Source organism: Lepidothrix coronata, unplaced genomic scaffold (assembly GCF_001604755.1).
Source record: "Lepidothrix coronata isolate B3197 unplaced genomic scaffold, Lepidothrix_coronata-1.0 Scaffold124, whole genome shotgun sequence".
NCBI classification, from domain to species: Eukaryota; Metazoa; Chordata; class Aves; order Passeriformes; family Pipridae; genus Lepidothrix; species Lepidothrix coronata.
The window spans coordinates 104,940-123,862 of NW_016690304.1; the positions used below are offsets into that span (position 1 = coordinate 104,940).

Below are 18,923 nucleotides of genomic sequence, written 5' to 3' on the forward strand. Positions count from 1 at the left end.
CCAGCTCCGTTCCCTTCCCTGCACACGCTCCAGCCCCTCCGGGTCTTGCACAAAGTGAGGGGCCCAAAAATCACTGCAGCTCCAGAGTAGGTCACCAATGCCCTGCTCAGAAATTCCAGAGAAAATTCCACTGATTTAGTGGTATCCAGCACCCAAAGTGGCAGCACCTCATTGCCACTGGATGTCTCAGTGGTGTATTAATTCCATGTCACAGAATCCCAGAGCAGGGTGTTCACAGTCACCCATCTCCAGATTGGATACATCATTTCAGTAGCACCGAAGTCCTCAGTGGTGCATTAATTCTTCTTCATCTCCTCCCACTGGAGCTCATCAATTCAGTGCCCTGAAACTGTGAAGTAGAATTTAACCTGATTAAAACTCATCAAAAACGAACAAGGTGCTGAGAAAACCGAAAGGAAGAAATTGTGGAAATGTAGGCATCAAACCCAGAGGTCAAGGGGTCTCCATTACAAAGACATAAGTGATTTAATGGGCCAGATACTTGTAAAATATTTAAAATATATACATCTACCAAATTCTTTGGCTCTCCATGCAGCATAGGGCATATTCCAAGCCCAGCACAGGCTGTAAACTCCTGGGTAGCCAAACACATTGGACTGAATTCCAACTCCAATCCTTATCGAGCATCCCTGGATAAAATAATTCAGCCACCACCTTTTGGGAAGTGCTGCTCTGTTGGGAGAACTGCTCTAGTGCAGGCTGGGAGTTGGAAGAGGGATAGAAAGGCCACTGCTTCCCTCAAAGGAGAGAAGAACCTGCTGACTCCCTCGTTTCTTGAGCCATGTCAGAGAAAGCTTTGGAGAAGGCTGGAAGATGCCCAGAAGCCTCATGTCCTCCCTGTGCACGACCTGGCTGCATTTTCCAGCATATGCCCTTCAGTGGAGCTCTGCCAGGCACAGAAAGCTGAGACAGCTGTCCCAGAGCCCTCCTGCTCTCCCTCTGCACATACAGCTCCAATGGCACCTGGAACATCAACCAGGATGACATGTGCTCCATTTCCCAAAGTCTCCTGTTGCTTTCATGAGTAATACTGGAAACTGGGATGAACATATTGTAACTGCCAGCCCTGGACAATGTCTCAGGCTTTCCCTCAGACTATTCCCAAGTTTTATGGCATGTGCCCCAATACCTAAGCCCCTTCAACTAATACGAGATCACAGAATCCCAGAATGGTTTGGGTTGGAAGGGATCTTAAAGCTCAACTTGTTCCACCCCCTGCCATGGGCAGGAACACCTTCCACTAGCCCAGGTTGCTCCAAGCCGTGTCCAACCTGGCCTTGGACACTTCCAGGGATCCAGGGGCAGCCACAGCTTCTCTGGGCAACCTGGGACAGGGCCTCACCACCCCCACAGGGTTCCTTCCTAATATCCCATCTAAACCTATTCTCTGTCATGACAGGGTGGCACTTTGTCACCCTGCCAGATTGCCCAGAGTGAGCAGCCAAAGCAGACAGTGCTGACACAGCTCACTCCTCCCTGCAGCAAAGGAGAAACAGAGATCTCACTGTGCTCTCAGTTCCAGTTTTCCCAGAGCTCTCTGTGCCTGGACACAGGCAGGATGAATTATCTCTGGCAAGAAGGTGACAGGCAGATGAAAGATTGATGGGAGTTCTCGTGCCCTGGGCTGGCCATGCAGCCCTCTTTGGGAGCAGAGATCAAATCCAAGGCTGTGGCAGCACCATCCCTACAGCATCAGCCAGCCAGCAATGCTTTCAAAGATGCACTTGGATTCAAATTGCTCCTTATATTGCTAAGGGTTTCCAAAAATGATGAGAAGGTTTAATTATGCACCCATGTTGTAAGTGCCCAGATCTCACTGATGTTTAGGAACAGTCTGAGATTGACATTTTGGTTATGGTATCTCCCTGGATTGACAACTAACTAAATAATGGTTATTCTCCTAAAACTGAAGTCTGAAGTAAATCTGAACTCCATCTGTAGTTCCTAGATTCAAAACATCAGTGTGATTCCCTTTTCTGAATGAATTATGCACACACAGCAGCAGGTACCCAAAGCCAGGCTTCAAGGGACTCCTCAGCTCCAAAACACATCCATGATGCTCCTTAACAGGAAAAAACCTGACACATGGAGACCAAAAAATACAGAAAAAATTGGACAAGAACAGTCTGTGTGGAAACACCTACCAAAATACTTCTGTTACAAGGTTTGGGCTTTTTTTAAGCTCTGGCCCAACTGTGAGTTAAATAGGAAGTGGTACAGGACTGGCAAAGCGAGCCAAGTGTTTGAAAGCCAGACTTCCTGGACATTTTCCTTACAGGGAGGATGATAAAGACAATCAAAAGATGTTTCAAAATATTTTTCTTCAAAAAAGAAAGCCACTCAAGGGAAAAAGAAAACCCACACCATGAGAGAGAGCCAAAGTAGACCTGTTGGGAATCAACTCCTTCCTGCCTGCAGATGCTGCAAAGAACCTTCTGGTCTTTGTCCCAGCACTTTGCTCTCAGACAGGCTTCCAATACACTCCACACAGACCCTCAGGGGAGAGGAAAGAGTTTTTTCTCCCTGCTCCCCCTGCTGTGGGTCTGTTCCCCATCCTCTTGGTAGTGTCCCAACCCTTGGTGAGGTGTCACCAGCCCAGTTTGGGCCGTGCAACGTGTTTGTGAAAAAGTCACTGTGCCATTCCCTCACATAACCCCCTAATGACACTGAGAATGTACAATTTGTGCCATCAGCTCTCTGTTTATACATCAACATGACTTTTGACTCTGTCACTGAGACCTACATGGAGATGGTTTGTGAGGATTTACTCAAAACTGAGCAGGAAGTCAGGCTTAGAGATCCATCATCACCCTCACATCTCCGGGAGCACAATCAGGTCACTGCCTCACCCTCACCAAATAACAACACCCATCTGTGTGAAAAAGAGATTTAAAAGGATGGATTTTCCAACTTACTCTTGGAAGGGACCCGCAGGTTGGATCTCACCACTTGCAAGGAATCTGCCTGGACCCGGAGCTCGTAACTCGTCACACTTTCATAATCCAGAGCCTTCTTAACGGAGATCACACCCGTTCTGTTGTTGATGGCAAACACATCTGAAAGCCAGCAAAAACACAAGCAACTTTTTTTCCAAGATGCATAAACATGTTTTTATTTTTAATGCTCAAGTGTTTTGTTTTGGTGGTGACACTGTTCTCTGACACCGTCCGTGGAAAGTCATTCCCCTCCCTCCCCCAGGCCTCTAAGCTCCACTTTGAAGCTGTGCTGGATCCCACAGCTACTGGGATAACCATCCCAGGATCAGGGAATCATAGGATATCCTGAGCTGGAAGCGATCCACAAGGCTCATCGAGTCCACCTCCTGGCCCTGCACAGGATTTGAGGTCACACTGGCAAGAGGAGACAAGTCAAACAGCCCCCTCTCACAAAAAGGAGGATGGGATGGAGAATTCTTTCACATCCCTCCAAATTGTTCAGTGCGACTCTGTTGAGATTTCCAGGTGGATCACAGAGAGTACCCAAGCAGGATGTTTTGTTCAGGTATCAGGCTCTAATCTAATGCTTGTGGCTACAGCAAGGCAAACTCTGTAAAGACTTAAGCCAGACTTAAGCAAGTAGAACTTCACCAAAGCTCGTTTCAGCATGCCCTGGATTCACACTACGTGGCAGCAATGGGAGTTTTCACATTAGTGAATATTTTAATTGCAATTCTGCAAATTAATTTGATCTTTAGCTCATCTCTAAAGGCTTGATAATGGCAGTCATAGAATCATGGAATCACAGAACAGTTTGGTTTGCAGAGGTTGGGACCTTGAAGCCCAATTCATTCCAACCCCATGGGCAGGGACACCTTCCACTGTCCCAGGTTGCTCCAAGCCCCGTCCAACCTGGCCTTGGACACTTCCACAGATCCAGGGGCAGCCACAGCTGCTCTGGGCAACCTGTGCCAGGGCCTCCCCACCCTCACAGGGAACAATTCCTTCCCAATATTTCATCTAAACCTGTTCTCTGTCAGTTTGAAGCCAGTCCCCCTTGTCCTGTCACTACGGGCTCTTACAAAAAGTCACTCTCCATCTTTCCTGTAGGCTCCCTTCAGGTACTGGAATTCCCTCATGCTTGGCCAGATGAGCTGGCATTTCACCTCTGGGTTGGACTCGACCTTAGAGGTCTTTTCCAACCTCAACCAGTGTGTGATTCCCCTCAGCAGCAGCTTTACTTCCCAACACTTCCTTGCAGGCTTCTGGTGCCCACACCAGGCCAGGCATGGCCACTGAGACCGAAACATGATATTGTACTCACCCTCTTCATTCCCTGAAACAATGGAATACACGACTGTCTGGTTCAGGGCGGCCGCGGTGACAACGGCGACCACGGTTCCTTTGGGGGCACTTTCACTCACTGGGGGGGGTCTGCAGAGTGGAACAAAAGGATTGAGGTTACATTCCCATTGCCTGAACAGCAGGTTAACAGCTTCCTCCATCTATCAGGCTGCCAAAGGGAGAGAATCTGTTATTTAAGAAAACCACATTAAAAAGGCAAATGTTGACCCCCGTGCAAATGCAAAAACCAGTAAAAAGTCCAACTGAGGGGGCAACATGAACATCTAATGGTTCTTTGATATGAGAAATGGAAAAGAATGATGAGCAGAAAGTGAAACAGAAGAACCATCACAGCCTGATAAACTAGGAGGAAAATTTAAAACATAATAGGTCTTTTATAATACTCAGAAATTTTATAACACTAAGAAAACTCAGTAATCTGTCAGAAAAGCAGGAAAATTTATTCATGGATCAGCAAACACTTTGGGGTCACTTCCACAGGAATTTCTACTCTTCAGAAGGAAACATAAAATTTCCTGCCAACCCATTTTGGTACTAAAAGCCAAGATGCTTTTCAGGAAATCAACTTCAACCCAAGTCTAGCCAGCCCCTGAGAGGATGGGGAGGCCCTGGCACCTGTTGCCCAGAGAAGCTGTGGCTGCCCCTGGATCCCTGGAAGTGTCCAAGGCCAGGCTGGAGCAACCTGCCCATGAGATGAGCTTTAAAATCCTTTCCAACCCAAACCACTCCCTGATTCTGTGAGTCTGTACATACACAGCTTTTAAGCATTGAGTGCATTGGTTTTGGTTCACTGAGCATGATTTATGTCAAGAAAGAAGAAAAAACCACATGATTACACCACTAACACTTGGGTATCTCACAATCTTCATACCCTGCAAACACTGACCAGGGAGCATCTCACACTCAGCATTGCTCCATCATGTCTAAATAATGAGTGTCTTCCTGGAACGCACCAAAGAATTACTTCACTCTTTCTCTTCCGTTTTTCAAATCCCATCTCCTTAGAAAATGTGATGAGGAACATTTTGAGGTGCTGTCTCCTCAAGGAAGCTGTAACTACTTCAGAAAGAACAGAGTCTGTGCTGATGTCTTTAAACTGATCTAAACAATGTCAACCAAGAGAAGTGAGACACTCTGCCTTACAAACACCTCCTTTGGGATGAATATTGGTTTGAACATCCTAGAAACAGGCTGAGACACTGAACATACACAATTAAGCTCTGCATCATGTAATAGTGGCTGTACTGAAACACTGACCTCCCCTTTTTTTTTTCCACAGGAAAAAGTGATGGTAAATTCACTTTTACCCAAAGACACGTGCCTGGAGCAGATCCCTCTGGCTCCCACCCTTCTGCCTCTGCATCAGTGGGAGAAATAAAATTCCTCGTTGCCCTTGATTTATTAAGCTATAAAACTACTGCTATGAAATGCTTATTAATGTTCATTTTACCAATGCAAAGGGGAATCTTAGAGACAGGGAAAAAAAGGCTCTCAAACCTGGAAGCATTTAAAGCTGGGCTTCTTTTGATGAGATCAGCAAGGAAAATAACCTTTTTATGTTGCATTATATATTATGTTGGTTTGTTTTCCTTCTGAAGGTGTATGATTGGAAAGAAAACCTCACACAAACTTCATTTCAAGCACACTTTCAGTATATTTTTAGTGGCAATGGCCTTGTACCTCCCCTTCTGCCATGGCTGAACTCAATGGATTGACAAATCAATAACAATTAGGGAGAGGTTTTGAGTTTGCTCCGAGAGGCTCTGGAGGGAGGGGCAGGAACCCCCCACGGTAATGGCTGTGGTTTCATTCCCCTGATTTAACCTCAGGGATTGGGATCAATGGGAACAATGCATCAGCTGGATAAAACACTCAGCTCGTCTCTTCAGAGCATTTTCCTGAACTGGAGAGAAGCAAAGAGGCAAAAACCAAGACCATTCAAGTGACAATATCCTGGGTTTTATCCTGTACTACAAGCTCTAATAAGCTTTCCTGGGGAATAAGTTAATTATTTTCTGTTTTGAATGACTAAGAAGTAAAATGGTGCTTTTGTTTCTTTTTCAGTGGAGGACACATTATTTGAAGCTGGTTTAGGGCACAGGCAAGGGTGATTTTATGCAATAATTTTGTGTTACTGGACGATAAAAGCTGGTTCTTTTTGTGAGAAGATGTGACTCCAGCAAAGTGGGAGAATCCAGCCCAAGCCATACAGAGAAGGCTTGGAAAACTGACCTTGGAGTGGAAGGGAAGGGCACTGCTGTGACCTCCACATGTGGTTTCAGAGAGTGGGCAGGTATTTTTGATCAAATTTGCAATAACTTAACCAGTCTCTGAGTGCAACAGCCACCAGAGCACCACCCTGCCAGCCCCAGGCTGTGCTCACCTGGCACCACTGGGGTGTCCCTGTCACCTGGGTGGGATTGGAGTGGCACTGCCTCATGGCCCAGGGCCGACTTCATGGAATCAGAGTCCTTACCATTGGAAAAGACCTTTAGGTCATCCAGTCCAATCATCAATGCAGCAGCAGCAGTGTGTTCACCACTAAACCATGTCCTGAGTGCTACAGCCACAGGTTTGTCTAACACCTCCAGGGATGGGGACTCCAAACCTCCCTGGGCAGCCCCTGCCAAGGCCTGACCACCCTTTCCAGCAACAAATTCCTCCTCCTGGCCAACCTGAGCCTCCCCTGGCACAGCTGGAGGCCGTTCCCTCTCCTCCTGTCCCTTGTTCCCTGGGAGCAGAGCCCGACCCCCCCCGGCTCCCCCCTCCTGTCAGGGACTTGCAGAGCCAGAAGGTCCCCCCTGAGCCTCCTTTTCTCCAGGCTGAGCCCCCCCAGCTCCCTCAGCCGCTCCTGCTGCTCCAGCCCCTTCCCCAGCTCCATTCCCTTCCCTGGACTTGCTTTGAAATATTTTGATGGTTCCTTTCTGAGCACAGCACCCTCCCAAATCTGGGATTTCTAATATTCCTCCCCAAGACTTCCCTGCCTGGGGATCCACATCCATCCAGCCCCTGAAAGTAAGAAGACCCCACGCAACAACACGATGATCCACTTGCACCCCATAAAGCTTGGGGTGAGATGAGATAAACAGCAACCAACACCCACCCCAACCCCCTCAGCTGCAGCTCAGCCCACCCAGAGTCTTCATCCTTCCTCCTCAACACTCTCCTTTGCACAATCATCTGCTGACCATGATTAAATCTGTTCCTAGACCAACCTTCCATCCATTCCCATGGTGTTTTTCCACAACCATCCCAGTGATGTGGATTTTAGGTTGCTTGAGCCCCTTTAATGTTTCCACAGGAATAGTAAATGGTGCTGTCTCGTCAGCATCCAGGATGGGATGGAGCCCAGGAGAGACCCCCATCATATTTCTTTGGGTTTGCCCCTCAGAAAAAAAACAAAGCAACCCCAAACCAGGAAAACAGAATTAAAATGAAGTCATTATTCATGCAAAAAATAGATACAAATTTTTAAAATAATAATATATTTTAATTTGCTCCATCTCAGTTACCTGTATCTTGATCGGGGGGGGGAAGTGGAGCCTCAAATGTCAAATACATTGCAGGGCTTAACTATTTGAAGTGTCTGAAGTGAAATTTTAGCTTTTCCTCTCTTCTTTTTCCCTTTGCTGAACACGTCAGACTCGCAGCCATTTTTCAATTTGCCTGAGATCCATTTTCACCATGAAACTTGTCTATCTCCCAAAGCATGAACAGGAGATTTAATAAAAAATTAAATTTAAAGGCAGTAAACCCAATAATAATTTGGAAAATTGGCTTAGCAGTGAAGTTTAATAGTGTGATGTGTATGGACTCCATATTAGACACTTCAGTCAACTCTGTTTGTGGACTTTATATTTTATATATATGTTTTTATAGCATATTGTAATGCATTTTTATATATATATATATTTATATTTTAATTGATGGAGGTCCATAAGCACAGGTCAGAACTAAAGTTTTATTGTTGTTCAATGACACTGTTCAGATTCTCACCTCAACTTGATTAACACTGAGGGTATTTTCACTCCATTTATCAAATTTTTGGGTTCCTAGAGATGCAACTGTCTCAACAGTTTGTCAGAGACAGTGATTATTTTAATTTTTTTTCTGGAAAAGAATATTTTCTTCTTAATTAAATGTACTTTTAAAGCAGTTTGGCTTCAAAGTTTCCTGAAAAGGACCACATGTTCCTTACTGGACTTAATACCCTCCTTTTCTGTCTCAGTTCTTGGAGTGGCTGGAGACACTCTGACCTTTCCATGGCATTTATCTCTGGAACAGATGACAGGGGAGTCTGGACATTGCTCCAGTGAACCCCTGTCATAACCTATTGCTTTTTAAACCCAGTGTCAAATTTTGTTCTCATGAACCCCGTCATCAGGCAGAACGTGTTCCTGTTATCCCACCAATCTTCCTGCATTAAAGCCGAGGATTTGAAGACAGGAATATTTCTGTCAGAATTACTGCAGAGGCGAAAAAGGGGGGAAAAAATTCCCACCAAGCACAACATTCACATCCTGGAACTGGTCAGACTGACGGGATAAATTCCAAGCCTGTCCTCCTAATACACCAACAGGGTTTAATTCTATTACGATGGATTATTTCTATCCCATTCCCACATCCCCAGAGCAACTTATTTCTACCTTTCATTAACTGCAACACCACGTTGAGAGCTCTGACCCTCGTCCTCACCTGGCACAGTGAGGCACGTTCCCTGCCCAGCCCTGCCCCCTCTGCTTTCCTCCTCTGCTCTCACCAGGTACCATCTCACCACAATATTTCATTGAAAAATTAATCATAAAATTAGACTTTCCTCTTCATTTGGTTAAAAAAAAGCAGAGGATTTGAATAAAATGCAACGTAGAAGTGCTAAACCAAGGAAAACTGGGGGAAAAAAGGGTTGTACTTCTACTACACATTAATTATCTTGCTCCCTAATTTTTCAATGGCAACTCATGCTCCAGCATTTGCTGTAGAAATAATTTAATTTTCTTACACAACCACATGTTAAAGAGTGCTTTTTAAATTTTTTTATTACAAACCAAGTAAGTGCCAGGAGAAAACCACCACAAACCAGCAATTCCAAAAGCAAAATCACACATCTTTTCCTGAAGCCAAATTGTCATGAGAAGCAAATTAAAAATATATGTTGGAAGCTTCAGTTGGAGGAAAACACTGACTATTTTTACTCCTACACCTCAGAAATGCTTCATGAAAAAGGTTGCCAGTGGTCTTTCATTGATGAAATGTAAATTCCATTCTGGGAAAGGCGGGAGAAGCACTGGGCAGACTTGGGTATCCTGGGAAAAGGATGACTCAAATGGATGGCACAAATCTACCATCATTAAACCAAATGAGACAGATTCCAACCATGGAATGCTCCCCATCCCCTCACTGTCATTACACAGGATTCTCCATTCCCTGTTTCCCAACGAGAATATGAGAATAAGACTGGACAGCAAAAAACCAGAGAACTGGGAGGAGTCTCTCGGAGTAAAACACTTCCATTTGATTCCTGCTGCAACTCCATAGGTTTGTTTCATGAAATCCTAGGACACGTGACTATTTGCTTGGATGGCATTTGCCTGCAATACTGAAGGGTTTAATTAGGTGGAAAACATCACAGTGTCTCTTCCACTGAGGGAGAGAGAAGCCCACATGTCCCAAAATCTCACTTTTTAGGCAGAACGCATTTTCACAGCAGAGTGTTGCTACTGGTAGAGAAATAAAATTCCACACTACATTTACAGCGAGTAATAGCCTCGAATTCCCAGGCTCACACATTTCCCCATAAAACTTCAGATTACTGTACAACTGGACACACATCTTTTCCAGTAGGTTGGGGACCTATAATGCAACACTAACAGAAGCTGTAAGTTTCCAGTATTTTCCTTTTTTCCTGCTCTGCAATGGCTGAACACCTGTTTAATGTGCCCACAGGCAATAATTAGGAAGCAATGACGCTGCTCTTGGTTAACGTTTCATTCCCTGCTCCAGCAGCACATTCCTATTAGCAATGACCTTCCAGTTGTAGAGGATGTGGTATTTACTAATTACCAAAACAGCAAAAAGATCCCAAATCCCTTTGAACTTTTACTTTTTAAAAATGAGAACGTGCTCATAAAGAGGACAGGCTTGCTAAAAAAAATAATCTATATTCTTCTGAGGTTTGCTTCACATCTGGTCTTCAACTGCTTTGTAGTGCTACTAATTAATAGCTGTTAATTAAGAAATGAAAGTGTTGCCATTAGTTGTTGGGAAGAAATGGAAACTTTTTCTGGCTCAATTCCTTGCTCAGCAGTTCAGTCCAGAGGTGATCTGGGTGGAGCCATTGGGACAAGAGAAATAACAGCTTAAGAAAGGGCCACTCAAAATCAGGGGTTTGATTTTCCCAAGCAAGGGATTTCCTTGGTTTATTTGGTTATTGACCTTTTTATTATGTTACCCAGAGAGGTTGTGGCTGTCTCATCCTTGGAAGTGTCCAAGGCCAGGTTGGATGGGGCTTGGAGCAACCCGGGATAGTGGAAGGGGGAACCATGGCAGGGAGTGGAACAAGATGGTCTTTAAGGCTTTAAGGTCCCTTCCAACCCAAACCTTGCTGGGATTCTATGACTGTCTTTGCAGAGAAGTAGAAAACAGAATGAGATCAGCCAGCATCTAAAACCTGAATAAATGGTGGGATTTATCTCAGCCTGTTTGTGCAGCGATGCACAAACTCTCCCATGCCTTCTTCTGGCATCCCTGCCCTCATCACCCTGCTGTGTCCTTGCTCTCCAGGCTGTCACAGCAGCTGGAGAGGGTGGAAGTGTCTTTGCCCACTGCTGACAAGCACCCCGTGCATCCCTTTGGGTGCTGGTTCCTCCCTGTGCCATCAGTGCTTTGGAAAAGCAGCGGAATCCGACTGAGCGCCAACCACCCTGCGGGAGATGTGGGGAGGGGAGCAGCATCAGCAACGTCCTTCCCTGGCAGCTGAAAGGTCAAGTGGGCTCAGGGTGGACCAGCCTTCTCCAATTAAATGTCCACACGTTGCAGCACTTTGATTCTTTTGGATTTTTGCCTCTTTTCTTCACACTTTGCGTTTTTGTGGAACAATGCTTGGCTTGGAAAACACTTTATTTATCAGGCACTGCTGCTGTCAGCTCTCCAAAGTCATCTTTAATATCCAAGAGAAGGACAGACAAGGGTCCATACTGCTAATGCAGTTAAAGTCCTTAGATCCAGAGGAAGATCCAGGCTGGAGCACAGGGATGGCCTGCAGCACCAGCTGGAATGTGGCAAGGGCAGGGAGGCTCTTGGCCAAGGGGGTGCTGGAGAGACATCTGTGGGAGCTGCAGTGGATCCATGTTCCCAGAAGACAGTTCCCTAGGAGCACTAGGCATGGATGGATCATCTGGCCCTCATTAACTAGGCTAATGGCCTGGGAGCCCCTGGGGTGCCATCTCCTCAAGCTGCTGGACCAGATCCTGCAGAGAATCCTGGAATCCCCCCAGTGCCACATCCACACCTTTTCTGAACACCTCCAGGGATGGTGGCTCCACCTCTGCCTTGAGCAGTCTGGTCCAATGCCTGACCACCCTGTCAGTGAAGAAATTTTCCCTAATATCCAACCTGAGCCTCCCCTGGCACAGCCTGAGGCCGTTCCCTCTCCTCCTGTCCCTTGTTCCCTGGGAGCAGAGCCCGACCCCCCCCGGCTCCCCCCTCCTGTCAGGGAGTTGTAGAGAGCCAGAAGGTCCCCACTGATGCTCCTCTGTTTCTAAGAGGAGGGATGTCCCAAAGCCTGCTTGGCCTTCAGCTTCCAGTCCCCACCAGAAGAGCTGACTGGTTCAGCTGATCCCTCTGCGATGTCCTTTGAGGTCCATCTCTCACAGTCCTTAGGAAGGAGCTGCATTTTATCACTCCCTCCTCATAAAACAACTGCTCCACTCTGTATTTTCTGGCTCTCATAGCCTCAGCTGCCCTTTCCTGTTTGATATGTACAGCACAGCAGCATCCAGAAGTCTCCAGTATAATTTACAATCCAAACAGAGAAGGTGGGGGGAAAAGAGACTCATTAATTTGCCCCAAGTTATGCAATAATGCAGAGTGAATAAACGCAAATCTCTGACTGCACTTTAAGATAGGGATAATATCAATCAAAGCCTCCCTTGGTATGAAGAGGGCTGCAAGCAGAGCCCCCAGTGGGCTGCTGTACTTCTGGCAGAGCTCAGAGCTGCCAGACCAACAGCTCAAGGCAGAGTGGCACTTTTATCTCCCTTTTTGCTCAGGCCATCTGGTCCCTCTCTCCTGTATTTTGTATTTATTTCTGATTTTGTAATACATGCTGCAGCTTTGCTCTGTCAGACTGTTCAACTGTGACCTTTTCCTAAATACACAGAAAGGAAGTTTGTAAAACAGCTCCGAAAACAATGCTGGAATCATCCAGATTATGATAATTAAACAAGCAAAGATCAATTCTAATCCACTCTAAAGTCACTAATTCTCAATCATTCAGAAATTTGAGCATCCACATCCAACAGTTTATCATTTTGCTGTCATTTACCCCAAAGATATCCTATGTCAACTGAAAAATAAGGTGCTATGAAACCTGCTAGTCCCAGCTTGAATCACTTGTCAAGAAACCAAACACAAAGCGCAGTCTGCTGAGTGTGACAATTCCTGAAAACCTCAGGAATCAACACTAGTCCCTCTCCAGAATGTTTGAGAGGGTCTCAGAGCTGAACCAGAAAGTTCTGGGGTTGTTTCCATGTAATTTCTGACATTGAAGAAAACAAGTAACTGCCTTTGCTGCCTCCAAAAGTGGTTTTTTAAGACAGTGCATGTGGAAGAATTTCCCAGGAATGCAGCACTGCTATTCCTTTGGAAAGAGAAACGAGGCTGTTCAGCTAATCCTGAGGAGCTCACAAGGAGGAAAAGACACCATGGGTTACTCAGTTGTCATCTAAGGGTAGTAAGGGATACAAGTCATTTCTTACTGCAAGGGTTTTTAAATGTACTGAAGTAACATTCCCACCTCCTGGGATAAAACTGGAGCTCGGGAATCTGACAATGCTTTGGGTTGGAAGGGATCTTAAAGCTCAGGGACACCTCCCACTAGCCCAGGTTGCTCCAACCTGGCCTTGGACACTTCCAGGGATCCAGGGGCAGCCACAGCTCCTCTGGGCAACCTGTGCCAGGGCCTCCCCACCCTCACAGGGAACAATTTCTTCTGTATATCCAACCTCAATTTCCCCTCTGTCAGTTTGAAGCCATTCCCCCTCGTCCTGTCACTCCAGTTCCAATGAACAGCCCCTCTCCAGCTTCCCTGTACCCCTTCAGACCCTGGAAGGTGCTGTGAGGTCTCCACACAACCTTCTCCTCTCCAGGCTGAACATTCCCAGCTCTCCCAGCCTGTCTGCACAGGGGAGGTGCTCCAGTCCCCTCAGCAACTTCTGGGCCCTCCTCTGGACTTGCTCCAACAGCAAGTTTGCTCCAGCAGCAACCTCCACGCCCTGATAGGTTTGAAATTACAGTCAAAATGGACACATTTGTATTTGCTGCATTACCTAAATTACACTTCATACCTCTGAACATCCCCAGTAAATTATAGGGTGCAGCAGGAATAATCTCTCTCTCGAAAAATCCTTCAGCAAAGGATTATAATCAAATGCAAAGTTTATCATTTTGCACTGTTCCTTCGGATTCTGTGTTTGTTTCAGGATTAAATACGAAATTAGGAGAGGTCTGGCAGTATTTTGCTATTTTTCATTTCTTGAAATTATGGCTTCAAAACACTAATGCTCTAATGATGAGGATAAATAGAATGTATATCATGAATTTTTGTCTGAACTCCTTAAAATAGCTGAGCAAGCCCCTCATTAGGGCCTTGTGAAGATCATTTACATTCAATTCCTGGTTTCTCATTTCCTTGGACTTGAAAATATCTGTACAAAGCCCAATATATTCCGATGCTGATTGTGTCACAGCATTGGCATCCTGAGCACACAGTGCAACTCCTTGATATCCTGAGCCTGGTTGGAAGGACCCCATCCCTCACTCCCTATTATTCTACGGATGTCAAATTTATCACTTCATATCATTATGCAGATGCCAAATTAATAAACACATTCTCTGTAACGGAACTTAACAAACTAATCAGCCTGTGCCCCATTTTTTTTGTTGTTTTTACTCAATTTTAAGACACTAAAGTTGAAGATATTAAATTGTCAGAGGGTAAACTTTATCAACTCATCCTCTGTAATAAGAGTAATCATCATCTGCACTTCTAACGTCGAAGAGGTCGAGTCTGACACACAAATGGTGCAGACGATCAAAACATGCTCCAAGAGGCTGGAGGAAAATTAAACACGAGCCCTGGTGATCCCAGTCAGAGTTCCCAAGGCTCAACATTTGTTGTTTATCCCAGTGACCGACATGTTTATCCAAAGGACTGACATGTTCAGCAGCTTCTGAGAGCATCATTTCGAGCAAACCTTTCCTCACGGTCCTTGTCACCTACAGCCCAGGTCTTTCCAGCTGGAGACAACCTGTTAAGACCACAGTGTTTTCATAGCCCAGCATTCAAGAGGACCTACAAAACAGCAGTGAATAAATATTTTACCTGTATTCATCCTGTGTGAAGCGTGGGATGACTGAGGGCTGCAGCACAGCAATTTCTACCGTCGTGGTGTTGAACTTCACCGGGTCCCCATCATCATATGCAATGACCACCAGCTGTTGACAACAGAGAAAACCACTCCCTGAGCAGAGACAAGGCCATTTTTCACGTTGACTTGCAGCAACACTAGCACTTTCAGGGTCTAAAAAATCAGCTGAGATTTTCCTTCACTGCAAATCATAACTTGTGTAAGAACAAAACACAGGGGAAACAGGTGACAGCGTCCACAGGTTGGACCCTCTGCTAGAAGATTTACAGGAACACAGTAAATTGGAATCCAAATAAAACTGTCTTTCACAAATACTCTCCAAAACACATTGCCAGCTTCAAGGACATTTCTTGGGGGGTTCCTTTCACGTCTAATGAAAGCCCTTATTCAGAACTCTGGAAGCAATTTAAAATTTTATGGTGTAGAGAGGTCCATGTTTAGGCAATTTTTAATAGAAAAACCACTTATACAGGTTTTGGCAGAGGGGATGGAAAGTGCCTGGTAGGAAAGGCCCTGTGGGTGCTGGTGACAGTGGCTGGGCACTGCTGAGGGACCGCGAGGGCTGGGCCCAGTTCTGGGCCCTCAACAGGAGAGACCCGGAGGGGCTGGAGCGTGTGCAGGGAAGGGAACGGAGCTGGGGAAGGGGCTGGAGCAGCAGGAGCGGCTGAGGGAGCTGGGGGGGCTCAGCCTGGAGAAAAGGAGGCTCGGGGGGACCTTCTGGCTCTGCAAGTCCCTGACAGGAGGGGGGAGCCGGGGGGGGTCGGGCTCTGCTCCCAGGGAACAAGGGACAGGAGGAGAGGGAACGGCCTCCAGCTGTGCCAGGGCAGGCTCAGGTTGGCCAGCAGGAGGAATTTGTTGCTGGAAAGGGTGGTCAGGCCTTGGCAGGGGCTGCCCAGGGAGGTTTGGAGTGCCCATCCCTGGAGGTGTCCCAGGAAGGCCTGGCCGTGGCACTCAGTGCTCTGGGCTGGGGGACAAGGTGGGCATCAGGCACAGGGGGGACTCCATGGTTGTGGAGCTCTTTTCCAACCCAACTGATTCTGTGAGTCCATAACTCCCAAGAAAACAAACAGAGAAAGGGCTGGGTAAGAATTCTGTGGTGCTGACATCAATATCTAGAACCGAGGGCTTAGAACAAAACAAAAAATGAACATTACTCTCCCCCAACTCCCCCCAAAAAACACCCTCTTTAGGAAAGAGCTCCTCTGTATGCAAAAACATGGAAAAGACCAAATGAGCTTCTTCTAAGGAACGCCTATTAGAATTATTTTGCTTTCTTGATCTTTGCTCTGTGCTTATCTGCTGGGACACACAGGTTCACTTGTTTTCAGCTTTCACACCAAGATATGAGATCTGCCAGTAAATGGATGTGACACCAGCCCACTGAAGTTGAAGGAATGGACAGTTTTGCAGTTTCCTCTGCCTAAGTTTGTCCTTATTTCCCGAGATCACTCGGTGGAGCAGGTCAGTGCCTCACTCCAGCAGAGCGTTTTCGACTCATTCCTGCCAGTCCAAGCTATTTTCACAACAGCTAAGTGATGAGACAGCTTAAAAGAAAAGAAGACAGGCTATTTTCCCCCCAGCCAACGTACTGGGGAACTCACCATTGCAAGATACCATAATTACAGAGAGTATCAGGATGCTGAACAGGGATTGGAAAAATTCCCAGAGGATTCAGCAGCAGATACAAGCCCAATGGTCAAGATGCAAATACCAACTCCAGGTCTTCTCATCACTCATTTCTGGAGTCTTTCCTATGCTTCTTCCCTAAGGACCCATATTTTCTGTAAAGTAATACTCTCCTAAATTCACCATTTATAGAAATGGTGCTCCGTGTCCACGTGCACCTCACCTGGATGGATCTCAGCTTTGGTAAACAGCTCCAAAATAGGTCCTGAGAAGTAAAAATAACAAGTGCAGCCACAGAGGAGTGACACACTGGTGATGTTAGCCAAGAGATAATCCTCTTCCCCCCTGAGACTTCCTCTGTTAGTTAGAAACTGAGGAAACATCAGCACTGTCCTAAGGTGCTCAGGCAGGGACAGCAGTAGGAGGCTGCTCCAGCTCAAGCAGTGCTTGATGGGACACTCAGGAGTGGAAACCAGTGGACAGCTTTATTCCTTGTAATGGAAAAGCATACAAATAAACCTCACTTTAAACATCATTTTAAAAATAAACAACTGGAGGGAGAAACAAACCACGCCTTAATGACCACAGGGAAGGCTGGCAGTTCCAAAGTTGGGAATTACATATAAAGCCAGGATATCAAAGATAGTATTTTTTTTGCTTACTGACACAAATCTATTTTCATTTTTAACTACACCCTACACTGAAGGATCTTAGAGGGGAGATCTGTCCCAATGACTTTGATTCAAATCATACCTTATTCCACACTACCTACACTCCTGACTCTTCAGGATCAGTAACAACACAGTAGGAATTTAAGGCTCCTTAAAGTCAAAATTTTTTGCATTAAAGCCCTTGTGAACAGGAACTCCCAAACTATCCAACTGTGCAGTAACTTTCTTTAAAGGATATCTTGCTATTCTTACAAAGTTCTCCCAAAATTTCTATTCAGATGGCCCTGATGAAAATGAACTTTGGAAAAATGAGTGTTCCCACAGCTGTCTCCCTGTTCCTCCATCCCTCCTAATCAGTGCAACCACATCCATTCAAGACATTCCTGAAATCAGAATGGCACAAAACACATGCCAGGAGAAAAAAAAAACAAACAAACAAAATCAAGGAACAAACAAAATTGAAATTTCACATCTTCAGCCAACTGAAGGTTGGACTTGATGATTTGTGATGATCCTGTGATCTTTCTGTGTGATCCAAGGAAACAGAGGAGAAACATGAAGGGGAAAGGAAACGCAGGGAGTATTTCCAGGCACTACAACGACACGAGTCTGTACCTTGAACACTGTGCTGGGCTCCTCATTGAGGTTCACTCGGGTCACGACACGTCCTGAGTTTTCCTCCACGTCAAAAATGCTGGCACTGTAAGGGAATTGGACAACATCCACTTTGTACCGGACCCGACTCGCTGGTGTGCCCTGGAAGGCAAAAACAAGGCAGCTGCAGCATTCCTGTGTTTTGATACAACTCATGAAATCACTCAAGGGTTAAAATGCAACGTTTTTAAGACCATCACTAATAAAACTTCCGTTTGTCTTCCTCATAACTTACTGAGTGATCCTCTGTCTCCCCCCAAAAGACCTTAAATTTTCCAGCAAGAAAAATAAAAATAACCGGAGGTTCGGAGAGAAAAGACCTGAACCCTCCACCCACTTAAACACAGAAACAGTGTCTGTTTTATAACAACTGAAATTGTTAAACAGAAGATGGGTAGAGCTTAAGGGTGCCCAAAATACCTTTCACAAATGATTTAACATGTTACAAAACTCATTGGAAGTTCATGAAACTTAACAGTAATAACAGAAATTGCAGTTTTGCAAATGAATTTTAAGTAGCCCTGTAACGAACCCTCCTCGCTCTTCAGACCCTGTTTCAGTGACAAGGAACAAGCAGAGGCAGCCCATGAGTGTGTCACAAACTGTCTGAGACACCAAATCCAAACGGGAATCAGAAGCAGCATTGCCAGAGGGTACAATGGATGAACTTTTCAGATCAGTAACAGAGCATTTTCTGATCTGTTTTAACACTGCCTGCCTAAAGAAAACCCCCACTTATTGAGAAAAATGTAGTTTCTTAAGGTATCCATTATATTCCAATGATCCCATTCCAGCAGTCATCCTCCAGGCACCTCAGAGTCATAAGGTTGGAAAAACCTTTAAAGTCATTGAATCCAACCACTAGCCCAGCCCTGCCAAGCCCACCAGCCCCAGGTGGTGGGGAAATTCTGAGCACTTCCAGGGATGGGACTCCACTACTTCCCTGACCAGCTTGTGCCAGGCCTTGACAACCCTTCCTGTGAAGAAATTTTCCCTAATATCCA

General features: G+C 45.7%; 1 protein-coding gene across 13 annotated transcripts in view; it reads right to left on the reverse strand.

The window, feature by feature from the left end:
- Window positions 1-18,923, reverse strand: part of PCDH15 (protocadherin related 15) — a 688,108-nt gene that overhangs the window by 49,217 nt on the left and 619,968 nt on the right. For all 13 annotated transcript variants that reach the window (XR_001876630.1, XM_017826140.1, XM_017826139.1 and 10 more), the window contains 4 exons: window positions 17,881-18,021; window positions 14,923-15,035; window positions 4,282-4,391; window positions 2,937-3,077 (listed from right to left, as the gene is read on the reverse strand). Coding sequence is in view for 12 of the 13 variants with exons in the window: in XM_017826140.1 (XP_017681629.1) it covers window positions 2,937-3,077; window positions 4,282-4,391; window positions 14,923-15,035; window positions 17,881-18,021 (505 nt within the window). In the remaining variant the exon portion in view is untranslated. The remainder of the gene's footprint in view (window positions 1-2,936; window positions 3,078-4,281; window positions 4,392-14,922; window positions 15,036-17,880; window positions 18,022-18,923) is intronic.